Source organism: Gracilinanus agilis, chromosome 4 (assembly GCF_016433145.1).
Source record: "Gracilinanus agilis isolate LMUSP501 chromosome 4, AgileGrace, whole genome shotgun sequence".
Classification (NCBI taxonomy): domain Eukaryota; kingdom Metazoa; phylum Chordata; class Mammalia; order Didelphimorphia; family Didelphidae; genus Gracilinanus; species Gracilinanus agilis.
The window spans coordinates 489347380-489363371 of NC_058133.1; the positions used below are offsets into that span (position 1 = coordinate 489347380).

Consider the following 15992-nt stretch of genomic DNA (forward strand, 5'->3'; position numbering starts at 1 on the left):
TGAAGTGACTTGCTCAGGGTCACACAGCTAGGAAGTATCTGAGGTCAGATTTGAACCTAGGACCTCCCATCTCTAAATCTGTCTCTCAATCCACTGAGCCACCCATCTGCCCCCTGCCCTGATATTCTTGAATAAGAAGATAAAATAAAAATTGAAAAAATTCACAGATTACTTCCTGCAATAAATTCCCAAATGACAACTAGCAGGAATGTTATGGCCAAATTCAAGAGCTCCCAGGCCAAGGAGAAAATACTGTGAGCAGCTAGAAAGAAACAATTCAAATATCATGGAGCCTCAGGCAGGATTACACATTGAAGGACAAGAAGGTTTGGAATATGATATTCTGGAAGGCAAGAGAACTGAGTTTACAACCAAGAATTACCTGCACATCAAAACTATATTCCTTTAGGGGAAAGTATGGTCATTAAAAAAATAGAAGATTTCCAAGCATTTCTGAAGACCAGACTTAAACAGAAAATTTGATATCCAAATACAATATTCAAGAGAAACATAAAAAGGTAAATAAGAAAGAGAAAAAATTTAAGGACTTTGATAATATCAAATTGTTTCTAATCTTATGTGGAAAGATGATATCTGTAACTCTTAAAATTTTTTAACATTATCAAAGTAATTAGAAGTGTAAGTAGAGGGTGGGATAGTAAGTTGTTTAGGATGATATGCAAAAAACCATTCTTAGTTGAAAAAGAGGGTTGAAGTGGGAAGAGAGAAGTAAAATGGAATAAATATCACATAAAGAGGCATGGAGGGAACTATTGGCAGTTGAATAGGGGAATGATATAGTTCAGTGATGGGCAAACTTTTTAAAGAGGGGAACAAAGGAAAGGAAATGCTCATCTGTCAATAGGTTTCTAAGGCAACTCTTTTGAAGTTTCATTGTATTGTATCCTACTCATTGTCTTCGTCAGATTAGGAATAATGTCACAGTGCAGATAGAATATTTTAGGGGGATGCATCTGGCACACAGGCTGTAGTTTGCCAATCACTGATATAGTCAGATCTGAATTTTAGGGAAATTAATTTTATAGGTGAATGGAGGAGGGACCAGGATGGGGAAAAGACTTGAGGAAGGAAGGTCAACCAGACTATTGCTATAGTCTAGGCAAGAGGAGATGATTGCCTTCATCAGGGTAGTTGCTGTATCAAAGGACAAAAGGAATGAATGGGAGGAATGTTTTAAAGGTAGACTGGAAAGGTTTTGGTAATAGATTGGATATGGGGAGTGAAAGAAACTGAAGAATCAAGGGTGACTCTGAGGTTGTGAACCTTGATAAGTAGGAGGATAGCCATATCTTCCACACCAATAATGAAGTTAGGAAGAGGGTATAGTCTGGGCTGAAAGTTCTAGACAGGTTAACTATCAGGTTAGTTGAATTATGGAAATGGAACAATGGAAATGTCTTGCGTCTCTTCAAAGGATAAGGCTTGATATGAAGAGGAGTAATCATAGCCTTCCAGACCTGAAAAATGGATTGTGTGTCTCATCACTGGGTCACAGGTCACAGTCTCAGAGTTGGAAGGGACCTTAGAAATACATTCAGTTCAGTTTAACTAGAAAAAAAATCTCTTGCTGTTACCTACTTGTTTTGACCAGTAGCCATCCAGCTTTTGCTTGATGACCTCAAGTGAAGGGGAACTCAGTACCTCTCAAAATAGCCCCTTCCACTTTGACAGTTCTCATTATTAGAGAGTTTTTCCCCTGATATCAAAGCTAAATTAGCTTCCACTTCTTGCTTTTAGTTCTGCCTTCTGGAGCCAGATGGAACATGGCTAATCATTCTACATGACAGCCCTTCAGATTCTTGAAATCACTGATACACATGATTAAGAAGGTTCTTTTAATCTTTTTTGAAATTAATATTAGAAGGTATAGAAAGAAAAAAGGGAAACTTCTAACTTAGATATGATTCTGGCTAGCTTGTTCTTGGGGGTAGAAATGCTGGGACCTTTAGGGGAAGAGACTATTCCATCTTGGGATTCATGATAAGAGGAAAATCAGATATGGAGAGTCTGAGACATCCTTGATTTTGAGAGAGGAGAAGCAGAGGAGAAAAAAATATCAAAATAAAGAAACAAAAGGTTTTCCTTGTTCAAAAGCCCAAGGGCTGGTGATTCTCCAGATAGATTTGTCATTAGCAAATTCTACTGTTCTTTAGGGAAACAGTTCTTGATTTGAAGATAGATGATCTGAGTCTGAGCCCTGTCTTTAGCATTCATTAGCTGTGTGACCCTGGGCAAGTAATTTATTCTCTCTTAGACTTCATTCATCATCTGTACAATGGCTCCATACTATATATCTCACAGAGTTGTCAGTCCTAAAATGCCAAAGAAATGCTACTCTTAGGAAGATAGCATGAAAGAGTGCTGGTTCTAGAGTCCAAAGATCTGAGTTCTAATCCCACCCCTGAACCTATCTGTGGGATAGTGGGCATGTAAAATACTTCCTTCCCTGTGCCTCAGTTTCCTCATCTGAAAAATGAAGCAGCTGGATGAGATTGCTGATGGGTCCCTTCATGATCAGATTATGGTCCTTTTATCTGGAATCAGAAGATCTACTTTCTTTTTAAATGTTTACTTTCTGTCTTAGAAGTAGTGTTTTAGTTCTAAGACAGAAGACTGGCAAGGGGTAGGCAACTGGAGTTAAGAACAGGATTAAATAGCTAGGAAGTGTCTGATATCAGATTTGAACCCAGGCCTGACTTTTTTTTTTTTTTAATTTTACTTAGATTATTTATTAGCAAGTCAATACAAATAAGCAGGGCTAATTTAATATAAAACTATTAAAATGGATTAATTGATTCAAAACAGGACCATTTGGTACATTTTATCCTTTTGCACATATCTGAATATTTAACTCCAGTGCAGAAGATCTTGTCCCAATACCGATCATCTAACATCACTTGGTTTCTGAACGTGAGATTCTTCTAGTTGTTCTTGGGGGTACTGGATGGCAAGTGGGAATCTGGTTGAACTAAATCTCGTGTCTCATGAGACCAAACTTCATTACAATGAGGACAGTGTGGTTCAGGTTGAGATTGGAAATATTTTGCAACACAAGGTAAGAGCATTTTAATTCCACAATTTTCACAGGACTGACCCTGAATGGCAAGGCTGTGGCAGATGTTGCACTTTGGGGCATCCTGACACATTTCACATATGTACCGATCCAATTCCATGATGCAGCGTAGTCTCGGGGTTTTTCAGAAAACCACCAGTCCTGAACAACACATCTGGAGCGCTTGTTCCACTTCCTCCTTCTTCACTTTTTTTTTGCTCTAAAGTTTGTCAGACAAGTTTAAAATACAGCTGGAGGAGACATAGCCACTTTCTGATTCGACAATCAAGTCCACAGTTTTCTTAAATAATTCCAATTCATTTTCTGCATAGTCGGATGCCAATTTGGTAGCTTCTGTTATTGCAAGATTCACCAGAGCATAAAACATCTTTCCAGGATCTTCTGAGCGTCCTTTTCTGATTTCCAGAAACAATGGATGTAGATGTGTGTTAATAACGCCAACAAAGCCATCCAATTTTCCACGGTCATTGTACACTTTCTGCGGCTCACAGAAAAGTCTATGTATCCACCTTGCCTCAGGTGCATCTATTATTCCATTAGACATCAGCACCCGGAGGAACCGATGATGGCTATCAGTCATGAAGGTGACCACGTAGATCCTGTACTCTGGCGCGCTTCTACAGCAGGAGGGGGCGGGACCAGAAGGAATGTGACTTTCCCATTGGTCCTAGGCCTGACTCTTAATCTACTGAGCCACTAGCTCTGCTCGTCTCCCTCAATCACATTCCAATTCTCATAATTTATCTGTGCACATTTATCTCCTGGATTAGCTTTTAGAATTTAAAGCTGGAAGGGATCTTAGAAATCATCTGCTCCAACTTCTCTCATTTTGCAAATTGTAATTAAGGTGGTAATTCATTTTACAAGAGGTATCGAAAGTCCTTGGAGCATTTGCCAGAACTCTTCACGTAGCCCCCAGTATTTATAAAATGAAATATTTACAACTGGAATAACATAGACCTTGAAGGTTTTTTATTTTCACAGCAACCCTAGGAGGTAGGGACTATTGTGATCCCCATTTTTCAGATGCAGAAACTGAGGCAGAGAGAGGTGACCTTGCCCACGTCACACAGCTAGGAAGTGTCTGAGGTTGGATTTGAACTCAGGTCTTCTCGACCCGAGGGCCATCTAGTATCATTCAGTCCCTTCATTTTAAGAAGAGGGAAAATTAGTTCGAGTACACAGAAAAGGATTCGAACACAATTCTGTGGGGGAGTAATGCTGTCAGGAAAGCAAGAAAAAGAATCCGCAGTTCCACCGTGAGAGACAGCCTAGTTAGAAGGGGGCGGGGTTAGAAGGGTGGAGCTTCAACACCCACGTGACCAAAGTCTTCTCCTTTCCCTATCCCTCTCCGCTTCAGCGTAAGGGCTAGTCCTCCACCATCCCAGAGTTCCGCGGCTCCCGGAAGTCCCGCGGCTTCCGGAAGTGTTGGGTTGGCTGACTGAGCCGGGTGCTAGCGGGGGCATCGGGGGGCGGGGCGGGGATCGGGGTGCCACAGCCGCCAGCCGCCGTCGCGGGCCCAGACCGTGGCGGCATGATGGAGGAAGAGGAGCTCGAGTTCGTGGAGGAGCTGGAAGCCGTGCTGCAACTCACCCCGGAGGTGCAGCTAGCCATCGAGCAGGTGAGCGGAGAGGGTAGGGGAGAGAGGCCCCGCCCCCGGAATGGGGGAGGGGATAGAAGCCCCACCCCTGGGGGAAATGGGAGCAGAGAGGCTCCGCCCCCAGAATGGGGGAAGGGAGGAGAGGCTCCGCCTTCGGGGGGTGTGTGGAGGAGAGGTTCCATTCCTTGGGGAGAGGAGGGAATGAGGTGGGACTCTGATGGGGAATTGGGGGAGGGGAGGGGATAGCATTGAATACCTGACCCTTGGGGATGGGGGAGAGGGTTGTGAGCTCTAGGAGAGAGAGGAGTAGGGAAGAAGCCCTAGGCTGGGTGCTTTGGTGGATAGAGCACAGGGCCTAGAGTCTGGAAGACCTGAGTTCAGATGTTACCTCGGGTACTTACTAGGCTTAAGACCCTGGGCAAGTCACCGCCTCGTTTCCTTATCTTTGCCATGGGAACAATAATATCCCCTACTTCCCACTGTTGTGAGGAGCAGCCAGGCTCTTCCCTCAGGGAAAGGAGTCAGGTGGAAAGGAAAGGGTAGAGGGTCTCTGGTCTGGCCGCTTACGGTTGAGGCATCATCAAAGCCTTTGACTTGGACTGATAGTTACTGTGGTCCAAGTGTGGACTTTAGAAGTCAGGCTGCTCTAGATTGGTGAAACTCGGGGCTTTCTCTTTGGGTTATCTCAGGGCTATCTAGAAATAAAAATAAAGGCTTAAAAATAAAAGCTCAATGTTAAGGGTTTTGGGGGCAGTTGATTTTTCTCATTTGGTGGGGTGTGGATTATAGGTAGAGCATTTGAGTGAAAGGGGCTTTTCTGGGGGGGGGCGGAGCATTAAGTCTGCCCTTATCTTCTACCTTAGAATCAATACCATGTATTGGCTCCAAGGCAGAAGACTAGGCAATGAGGGTTAAGTGACTTACCCAGGGTCACCAAGCTAGGAAGTATCTGAGGTCACATTTGAACCCAGGACCTCCCCTTCCTAGGTCTGGTTCCCAAGCCATCCAACCACTTAGCTACTCCTTTCCTTTCCTGATGCTATGATGGGCTGCTTCAGGTCCCTTTCCTGCATAACGTACCCCCCCACCCCACCATTTCATTTGTCAATTTGTTTTTACTTTTTATAAAGATATTTTTTTTACCAATTACATGTAATAACAAAATTCTATGTAAATTTTCTGAAGTTATAAGATAGAAATTGCCTCCCTCTCTTCCCTCTTCCCCAGAACTAGCAAGCAATTCCATTGGGTTATGTGCATATTATCATGCAAAACATTTCCATATTGTTTATTTTATTAAGAGAATAATTATATAAAACCAAAACCCACAGTAAAAATCCAAATAACATGAAAAATCACATTCTTTGATCTGCATTTCAGTTCCAACAGTTCTTTGTCAGGAGGGGAGAGCATTCTTTGTCATAAGACTTTCAGAATTGTCCTAAATAATTGTATTACAGAAGCTAAGTCTTTCACAGTTCATCATTCCACAATATTGCTATTACTGTGTACAATGTTTTCCTGGTCCTGCTTATTTTACTCTGCATCAGTTCCTGTAGGTCTTTCCAGCTCCTTCCGAAATCATTAGATAATGTTTCAAAAGAACTTCTGGCACCCTTTCAGGGTTGTGTTGGTTTTACTTCAGATTACATTGCAAAGGAAGAAATTGTTAAGGGATTTTGATAGTTGATAAGATTGAGAATTCTTGTGATTGACCACCCAGGTTTGTATGAGTTAATGTGAAGAAAGCTTTTTTTTTTTTTTTCTGAAACACCTTTGCACTTCTAGAAGTTGTTGACTGAGATTATTGTCTTTGTGAGGGGAGAGAAAATGTTTACATAGACTAATGCTTACTTTTTCTGCACCTGGTTGCTGATTTTGACCTACCAACTAAAGAAAAATTACCCGGGAAGGATGAATGTTGGGTAAGAATTAGAGAAGACAGGTGATGTCTACCCACTCTGGCACATGTCTGAATTAACTAAAGAAAGGTTGGGCAAATTCATGAAACACCAGACAACTGAGCAGTTTTTCCCAGTGGTTCATGCTATATAAATCCTTTTTTCCTTTTGGAAAGGGATAAGTACCAGATCCTTTATAGGGGTTGCCCTAAAGATAGCCAGTCCCATCTAGAAGATGCCTGATTACAAGTGATCATGTAGCCTTTGCTGGAAGATTTCTTGTGAAATAGAATTCCCTATCTTTCTATATACCTAACTACTTTATCATCCATTCAATTTTTATTACCTTGAATTTTTAAGTTATTCCTTAGATCAAGTCTCACTTCAGTTCTGTAAAACACTTATTAATCAGTCAATAACATGTATTAAAACAAGGCTTAACATGTGCAGAGCACTGTGCTACCCAAAAGAGGCAAAAAATACTCCCTGCCCTCAGGGAGCTTACAGTATAACATAGGAGGCCACATGCAAACAATTATGTACAAAGCAAGCTATGGATAGGTTAAATAGGAAATAATTTAACAGAAGGAAGGAACGGGCTTGATTCCAGGATCACAGAGACAATATTGAAACCAGGCCTAGCCTACCGTAAGGAGTTTACATTCCAGGGGTTATAATAGCAAGTAAATATTAAATTTAGACTTAGTAATTTTAAGAATACCAACAAATGAGAGGGTTAGGAAGAGCCTTTTCTAAGAGATGATTCCTGAGCTGTTTTTTAAGAATACTTTTATTTATTTCATTAAATATTTTACAATTACTTTTTAAAAAATTTTGAACATTCATTTAAAAAGTTTTGGAGTTCCAATTTCTCTCCTTTCCCCTCCCCTCCCTTCCTTGATCTAGAGCAGAGTTGATGAAGGTTTTCAAGTTCGAATGCCCAAACTGCAACTTCAAGCTGCCTGTGAGTCTCCTGTACTTCCCCCAAGAGTGGAGGGAGGAAGTGCTTGCTTTGGGTGGCTGGACAGAGGGGCAAGGAATGTAAAAAATGTTCTCGGGTGTTGGGAAGAGGGGGAACAAAGCAGCTCCTCCAGTGCTGGATCAGAACATATTCTAATTCCAGTACCAATCTAGAGCATTTTTTCATATGACTACTGATAGTTTTGATTTCTTCTTCTGAAAACTGCCTGTTCGTATCCTTTGATCAATTGTACACTGGCTCTTATTTTTATAAATTTGGCTCAGTTCCTTTATATTTGAGAAATGAGGCCTTTGTTTGAGAAACTTGGTATAATTTTTTTCCTGTTTCCTGCTTTCTTTCTAATTTTGATTATATTACTTTTGTTTGTGCAAACCCTTTATAATTTAATGTAATCAAAATTATCCATTTTACATCCTGTAATATTCTCTATCTCTTGTTTAGTAATAAACTCTTCCCTTATCTATAAATCTGACAGGTAAATTTTTCTATAGTCTCCTAATTTACTTAAATGACATCATCCTTATGTATAAGAAATACCCATTTTATCCATTTTAACCTTCTTGGTATATAGTGTAATCTGTTGGTCTATACCTAGTTTCTGCCCAACTGCTTTCCAGTTTTCCCAGCAATTTTTGTTGAAGAGTGAGTTTTTGTCTCAAAAGCTTAGAACTTTACATTTATTAAACACTAAATTACCACAGTCATTATTAATTGCTGTGTACTGTGTACCCGGTCTTAGCCATTATCAGATTGTTTTGATGATTATTGTTTTGTAATATAATTTGAGATCTGATATAGTTGGCTACCTGTCTTTATACTTTTTCCCCACTGATTCCTTTGGTATTCTTGATCTTTTTTTCTTCTAGATGAATTTATTTTTTCTAGCTCTATAATAATTTTTTGGTAGTTTGATTGGTTTGACCCTGAATAAGTAAGTTAATTTAGTTATAATTGTCTTATTATATTGGCTTGGCTTATCATAAGCAATGAATTTTTCTCTTTGTAGATCTGCATTTGGAAGAAGTGTTTTGTAATTGTGTTCACATATATAGTATAGGGTTTGTTTTGGCAGGTAGACTTTCAAGTATTTTATATTGTCTGCAATTATCTTAAATTAAATTTCCCTTTCTATCTCTTCCTACTGAGTTTTGTTGGTAGTACAGTTAGGGAAGTATTTATAAATGTTCAGCAATCCACTCTGGGAAGTATTAAAGTAACCTCTTAAGTACATGATGAGGCAATTGAAAAAAATGGAAAAGTGGCTAAGTTTGAGGGCAAATGAGATGGTGTTTACCCTTTGCCTTATTGCTGACCTCTTCCTGTTGCCTGTGCTACCTGCCTCCCCAGCATCTCTGCTAAGGGCCATGGCCAGCTGGAGGAGAGCCAAGCCAGACTTGCAGAGCAGCTCCTCAATGAAGTTCCATGCTTGGACTCAACTACAGGCATATGCTTTTCATTGAGAAACACTTCAGACCTGGGGCTGAAAGGAGGTTCTTCAAATATCCCAGCCCTTGACCTTTTTTTTTTAATCCTTTTAATTCTACCTTACAAAAAATCAAGCCATTCCTCAATTGACAAATGATCAAGGGATATGAATAGGCAGTTATCGGATGAAGAAATCAAAACTTCAATAATCATATGAAAAAGTGTTCTAAATCCCTCCTGATCAGAGAAATGCAAATCAAAACAACTCTGGGATATCACCTCACACCAGCAGCCAATATGACAGCAAAGGAAAGTAATAAATGCTGGAGGGGATGTGGCAAAATTGGGACACTATTGCATTGCTGGTGGAGTTATGAACTGATCCAACCATTCTGTAAGGCAATTTGGAATTATGGCCAAAGGGCTTTAAAAGATTTCCTTCCCTTTGATCCAGCCATACTACTGCTGGGTTTGTATCTTAAAGAGATAATAAGGAAAAATACTTGTACAAAAGTATTTATTGCTGTGCTTTTATAGTGGGGAAAAATTGGAAAATTAGGGGGTGATCCTTGATTAGGGAATGGCTAACAAATTGTGGTATCTGATGGTGATGGAATACTATTATGCTGAAAGGAATGATGAACTAGAGGATTTTTATGTGAACTGAAAAGAATTCCAGGAGTTGATGCAGAGCAGAACCAAGAGAACATTGTACACAGAAAGTGAAACTTTGTGGCACAATCAAATGTAACAGACTTTTCTACTAGCAGCAATGCAATGATCCAGGACAATTCTGAGGGACTTATGAGAAAGAACACTATCCACATCCAGAGAAAGAACTGTGGGAGTAGAAACTCAGAAGAAAAACATATGATTGATCACATACATGGTTTTATGGGTATATGATTGGGGATGTTGACTTTAATCACTCTATTGCAAATATTAATAATATGTAAATAGGTTTTGAACAATGATACATGTATAACTCAGTGGAATTGCTTGTTAGCTCCAAGAAGGAGGAAGGAAGAGGGGAGGGAAAGGACATGAATCTTGTAACCATAGAAAAATATTCTAAATTTAAAACATTTTTTAAAAAAGAAAGAAAATGTGGGGGTGTCCATTGATTGGGGAATGGCTGAACAAATTGTGGTATATGTTGATGATGGAATAACATTGTGCTATAAGCAATGATCAACTGGAGGAATTCTATGTGAACTGGAAAGAACTCCAGGAATTGATGCAGAGTAAAATGAGTAGAACCAAGAGAACATTGTATACAGAAAGTGAAGCTTCGAGTCACAGTCAAATTGTAATCGACTAATAGCAGTGCAGTGATTCAGGACACCCCTGAGGGACCTATGAGAAAGAATGCTATCCACATCCAGAGAAAGAACTGTTGGAGTAGAAACACGGAAGGAAAACATGATTTATCGCTTGGTTCTATGGGGATATGGGTATAGATTTGGTTTTAAAAGATCACTCTATTACAAATATGAATAAAATGGAAATAGGTTTTGAGCAATAATATAATACATGTATAACCCAATGGAATTGTTTGCAAGCTCCTGGAGGGGAAGTGAGGGAGAGAACACGAATCACGTAACCATGGAAAAATATTCTAAAAAAATTTTTAAAAATCCTGCCTTGCTTCTCCTATCGTCTACATTTTATGGATTATTTAATGGTTAATGTGTTAGGGTAAGTGCATATTATCAGAAGAATTACATGTAGAAAAGTGTTGTTTTTTTTTTTAATTTTATTGTGCATTTTCAGTAATCTAGCAAAAGGTTAGTTTTTGGTAGTGACATGAACTTAACTAACCCTCTACTCCTGATAGGTTCAGTATTTTTTTGACTTGTACCATTTTCTAGGAACATTACTCACATGAAATTTGAGAATTGACTATGTTGAATTGCTGATGATTTCTGTGGGTTTATTTTATATCCTGCAATTTTGCTAAAGCTAACTGTTTCAGCCAATTTTATAGTTGATTTCCTGAGCTGTTTTTTTTTTTAAATCCTTATCTTCCGTCTTGGAGTCAATACTGTGTATTGGCTCCAAGGCAGAAGAATGGTAAGGATAGGCAATGGGGGTCAAGTGTAATGCATTACACAAGTGACTTGCCCAGGGTCACACAGCTGGGAAGTGTCTGAGGTCAGATTTGAACCTAGGACCTTCCATCTCTAGGCCTGACTCTCAATCCACTGAGCTACTCAGCTGCCTCGTCTGAACTGTTGTTTTGAGGGTGGCTTGGGATGCTAAGAGATAGGGGTGTGAGTAGATTGTGAAGGAAGACCTAGAGGACCATGGAGTGAAGGCACAGAAGGTAGAAATGGAATATATTGTGTTCAGGGAATACCTTGGAAGTTGTTTACAGTAGAGAGTATAGAAAAGGGAGTCATGAAATAAGACTGGAAAGGTAAGGCAGTGCAAAGGACTAACTACCAGGCTGTGGGTTTTGTATTATATCTTAGAGACCATAGGGAATCACTAGATTTTTTTTAAAAAAAGGATCTATCTATCTATCTATCTATCTATCTATCTATCTATCTATTTATCAATATAGATATCTCTAAGATATTTATTTTTAACATGGTCAGATCTATGTTTTAGGAATATGAATTTGATAGCTGTGTGGAAGATAGATTAGGAAGTGGACACTGGGTTAGAGTGGCTGGTTGGGAGGTTGTCATAATAGTCTAGGTGAGTATAATGGGAACCTGAACTAGAACTGAGGTGGTGCGAAGGGAGAGGAGGGGCTAGTGTCTGAAATGTAGAGGCAGTTTAGGCTCTTCAGCCTTGAATCCTTGATTTGGAAGGGATTGTCTAGCCTTAGTACTTCTGCTTTGGAACTGATACTTAGTATAGATTCTAAAATAGAAGGTAAGGGTTTTTTTCAATGTAATTGGGAAGGACAAATCTGACCTCAGTCAATTCCTAGCTGCGTGATCCTGGGCAAGTTTCTTAACTGATTGCCTAGCTCCGTGATGGCAAATCTATGGCATGTGTGCCAAAAATTGCACACAGAGACCTCTCTGTAGGCACATGAGCTGTTACCTGCCAGAGTTAGTTACTAGAAAGGCAGAGGGACTTGGTCGGAGCTGCTCTCCTCTCCCTCTCCACTGCACCTCTCCATCTCTCTGCCTAGCAGCCCAATGGAAGTACCTATTCTCTCCCCTGAGTGGAGCATCTGGGCCATTTCCCTCCCTTTCTCCCTTCCCTCCCCGGTCTGGGGTAAGGTGGGGGAGAGCAGGGCCTAGCACACATTCTTGGGGGATTGAGCATGGCACACAATCTCTAAAATGTTTGCCATCACTGGCCTACTCCTTGCTGGTCTTCAGTTTTCTGATAATAAGACAGAAAGGAAGAGTTTACTTAACGAGATAAATAAAAATACAATAAAAGATAGGTAATATTACATTTTAAAACTGCCCACATAGATCCTTATTTACCAATTAATGACTCCATTTCTTTTTGAGTTTGACATCACTGGTATAGTAGATAGGGCATCAGACCTGGTGTTAGGAAGACCTGGGTTCAGATTCTGATTTAACCATATGATCTTAGGCCACTCACTTCACCTTTGTTTCAATTTTCTTATCTCCAAAATGAAAGAGTCAAACTTAGGGGCCTCTAGGACCTCTTTCATGAAACAAATTTATGTTCCTATGTTGATGCTTTAACTCAAGAAAGAAATGAATGGCATAAAAATAAGCTAAAGAGGAGGCAAAATGATCCATCTCTGCTGTGAACAATGATATTAGAAAATCCTGAAGGAAGTAATTGAGACAATCGCTTCATTAAAGTAGGCAGAATATGAAACAGATCCACAGAAATCAATAGCATTTGTGTAGAGCAATCACAGAATCCAGGAGAAAATAATAAAAAAGGATAAAAATAACTGTTATCCTACTGAGACAGACTCAAGACTTGTATAGTTATATACAATTATAAAGGGAAATAAAATTATTTTCCATAACTAGAGTGCTGACTGGTGTGGCTGGGCCTGCTAGGCTACTAAAAATGATGATAGGCACTGGGCTAAACCCTGAGGATACAAAAAGGGACAAAAGGAAATCCTTTCCCTCAAGCAGCTCACAATCTAATTGGGGATGGGGGGGACAAGAAGTAGACAGCTATTTATAATGCAACATCAGTGCTGCATAAGTTAATTTACTGATGGAATATATCATTGACTAAGTCCAGAAACTATGCTTCATTCTTTACCAGTGGTTCCCAAAATTTTTTGGCCTACCGCTCCCTTTCCAGAAAAAATATTACTTAGCGCCCCCTGGAAATTATGAAACTATTTATTGAACTCAGAGTAGAATGTAATACAAAAAAGGCGTGGCCATCACTGCTCCCCTGGATTGCTGCAGCACCCACCAGGGGGTGGTAGTACCCACTTTGGGAATCACTGTTCTATACTTTGAGTCCATGAGTAGCATGTTTCATCAAAAGACCTTTGGAGTTCTGCTTGGTCATTGCAGTGCAGGGTTCCTAAGTCTTTCACTTTTTTTTTTAAGTACTCTTTTTAATGTAGAAATTGTTCTCTTGATTCTGCTAATTTCAGGCTACATTTGTTCATACAAGTCTTCCAAGACTTCTCTGAAAGCATCCCCTTACCCATTTCTTTAAAAAAATTTTTTTCATCATTTCTTATAGTACTGTAAGGAATTTAATTAAGGGTTTGACTAAAATATATGAGAATTTAAAGATAATACTGTGGTCGCTGATTTTAAAATTCAATACAGCCCAAGTCAAAATGACTTTTAGCAGCTTTTATTTACAAAAAATGTAGAGAGAATGAAAGGAGAGAAATGAAAGAGAGGGTAGAATAAGAAGTCTAGTTTATCACCCTAAATGTTGTTCCTGTCCCTGGCTCAATCTACGTAGGGCTCGTTAACCCCTCAGCTGGAGGACTTGGTGGTGAATTAAGCAAGGATTCAACCCATGTGGCCTCCTCCAAGAAGGGGAGGCCTCTCCAGCAACTAGGAAAGGAAGGTCAGCTTTTCACTCACCAGGAGAAGATCCAAAGGGAGAAGATCCAGGAGCAGTCTTACCAGAAGCATTGCAAGAGCCACAGTCCCAGTCCCAGCGTCTTCAACCTGAAAATTCAGGACGAAGACCTCTTGGTAGTCCTTTTTTTTTTTTTTTTTTTTTGGTCACTTTCTGTCCCTTCCTCCACTTTATGGGGTCTAATTGCAGTCTTTAAATTTGCTTAGCACTGCCCAAGGGGGAAGTGTTTGTAGGTTCCACCTCTTGTCCTATGAGGGTGTAAACTCTTATCACAGGATTCACAAGTTTCTGACTGATTGAGTTGAAAGGGTGGACTCTCTAACCTAGTGCCAAGTAGGGGTGTTCAAGCTTTGGTTGATGAATTCAAAAATAGGCAAGGGGAGAGTCAATCCCATCTTCACAGTACAATAGTTCTATAGTATAGTACAGTTACATTATATGCCATTGATTGTCCAGCCATTCCCCATTGGATAGGCATCCCCTCAGTTTCTGGTGTTTTGCTATCACAAAAAGAGCTGCTATAACTACTTTCATACATATGGGTTCTTTACCATTTTCTTTGTTTTCTTTGGAGGATAGCTCTACTAGTGTTATCACTGGAGCAAAGAGTATGTACATCTGAGTAACTTTTGGGGCACAATTCTAAATTGCTTTCCAGAATGGTTAAGACTAGTCCATAGCTCCATGAACAATGCACTAATGGGCCTGTTTTCCTGCAGTCCTTCCAGCATTTGCCATTTTCCTTTTTGTCAACTTTGCTAGTCTGATAGATATGAGATGAAGTTGCTTTAATTTACATTTCTCTAATTATTAGTGAGTTGGATCATTTTTTATGGCTATTGATAGTTTGGATTGCTAGAAAACTTCATATCCTTTGATCTTTTATCAGTTGTGAATGGCTCTTAGTTTTCTTTTGGGGATTTTTCTTCTATCTTTCTTACTTGGTTCTTGAACTCCTTTTTGAGTTCCTTGAGAGCTTGTGACCAATTTTCATTTTTTTTTTTAAGTTTGGATGTGTTTGCTTGTTTGTCAGTCTCTGTTGTTCCTGCTATATTTTGCTCTTTTTCTCCAGAGAAATTATCCAGGGTCAAGAATTTTTTTGCTATTTCTTATTCCTTTTGTCACTAGCGGATTGGGGTTCCTGCAATTTGGTAGACATGGCTTCCTTAGCTTCTGACTTGCAGGGCTTTTCCTTAGTAGTATTTTCCATGCCCAGTCAGAAGCTTGAGTAGGGTAGGTAGATTTGTGATGTTCTTTGTATAGTGCCCTTTAAAGCAGTTTTTACCCTGAGGTTATCTTTCCATCCCCTGCTGCCTTGGCTGTGACCAGCCTTATTTCTGCCCAAGCACTGCACTCTGCTGCCCTGGCCCCAAGCTCTTCAGCTTCATGTCTCAAGTCTCGCTACCAAGACCTTGCACAGCCCTCAGGGGTAAATCTGTGGTGCTTTTCACCAGCCTGTGAGAATTTAGAGATTGCACTGGCCCTTGCTCTGATTCTGGTGTGGTAGGTGGTGTGAGGGAGTGGTGATCAGCTTGTGCTTTGATTAGTGCAGTTTTACCCCCTTATAGTGTGGGAATCCCTGAACACTGCTTACCTTTAAGGCTGCTTCCAGTGGGAGAGCCCTTTTACTCATCCGGTTTTTTATTTCTGTCCTTTTGAGATGCTTGTATTGATTGGTTGGAAGGAGATTCAGAAGGCCCCACCTTGGCTCATAGCCTTCTACTTTTAGTTTTTTGTGTTCTAGAAACATACAGTTTAATTTAATCATTCCAATTAGTCTCCCACTTGAAAGTCCTTCCTTAAAGAAACTCATATCTGTTCTAAGTCTTTTGGTTTCTCTAATTAATGCTATTTTGGTCTAGTTTAAGACCCTTAATCATTTCTGGTTACCCTCTATGGACTTTCTCTCACATTTTATTGCCCTTTCTAAAATGTAGGACCCTGAGCAAATGTTCCAGGTTGATGGCCCTG

The 15992-nt window shown here is 39.9% G+C and overlaps 1 protein-coding gene and 1 pseudogene across 2 annotated transcripts in view; one reads left to right on the forward strand and one right to left on the reverse strand.

The window, feature by feature from the left end:
- Window positions 1–2840: 2840 nt before the first annotated feature.
- LOC123246810 lies at window positions 2841–4630 on the reverse strand (annotated as a pseudogene).
- VPS53 (VPS53 subunit of GARP complex) overlaps window positions 4629–15992 on the forward strand; it is a 159870-nt gene continuing 148506 nt past the window's right edge. For both annotated transcript variants that reach the window (XM_044672921.1, XM_044672922.1), the window contains exon 1: window positions 4629–4715. In XM_044672921.1, coding sequence (XP_044528856.1) covers window positions 4629–4715 — 87 coding nt within the window. The remainder of the gene's footprint in view (window positions 4716–15992) is intronic.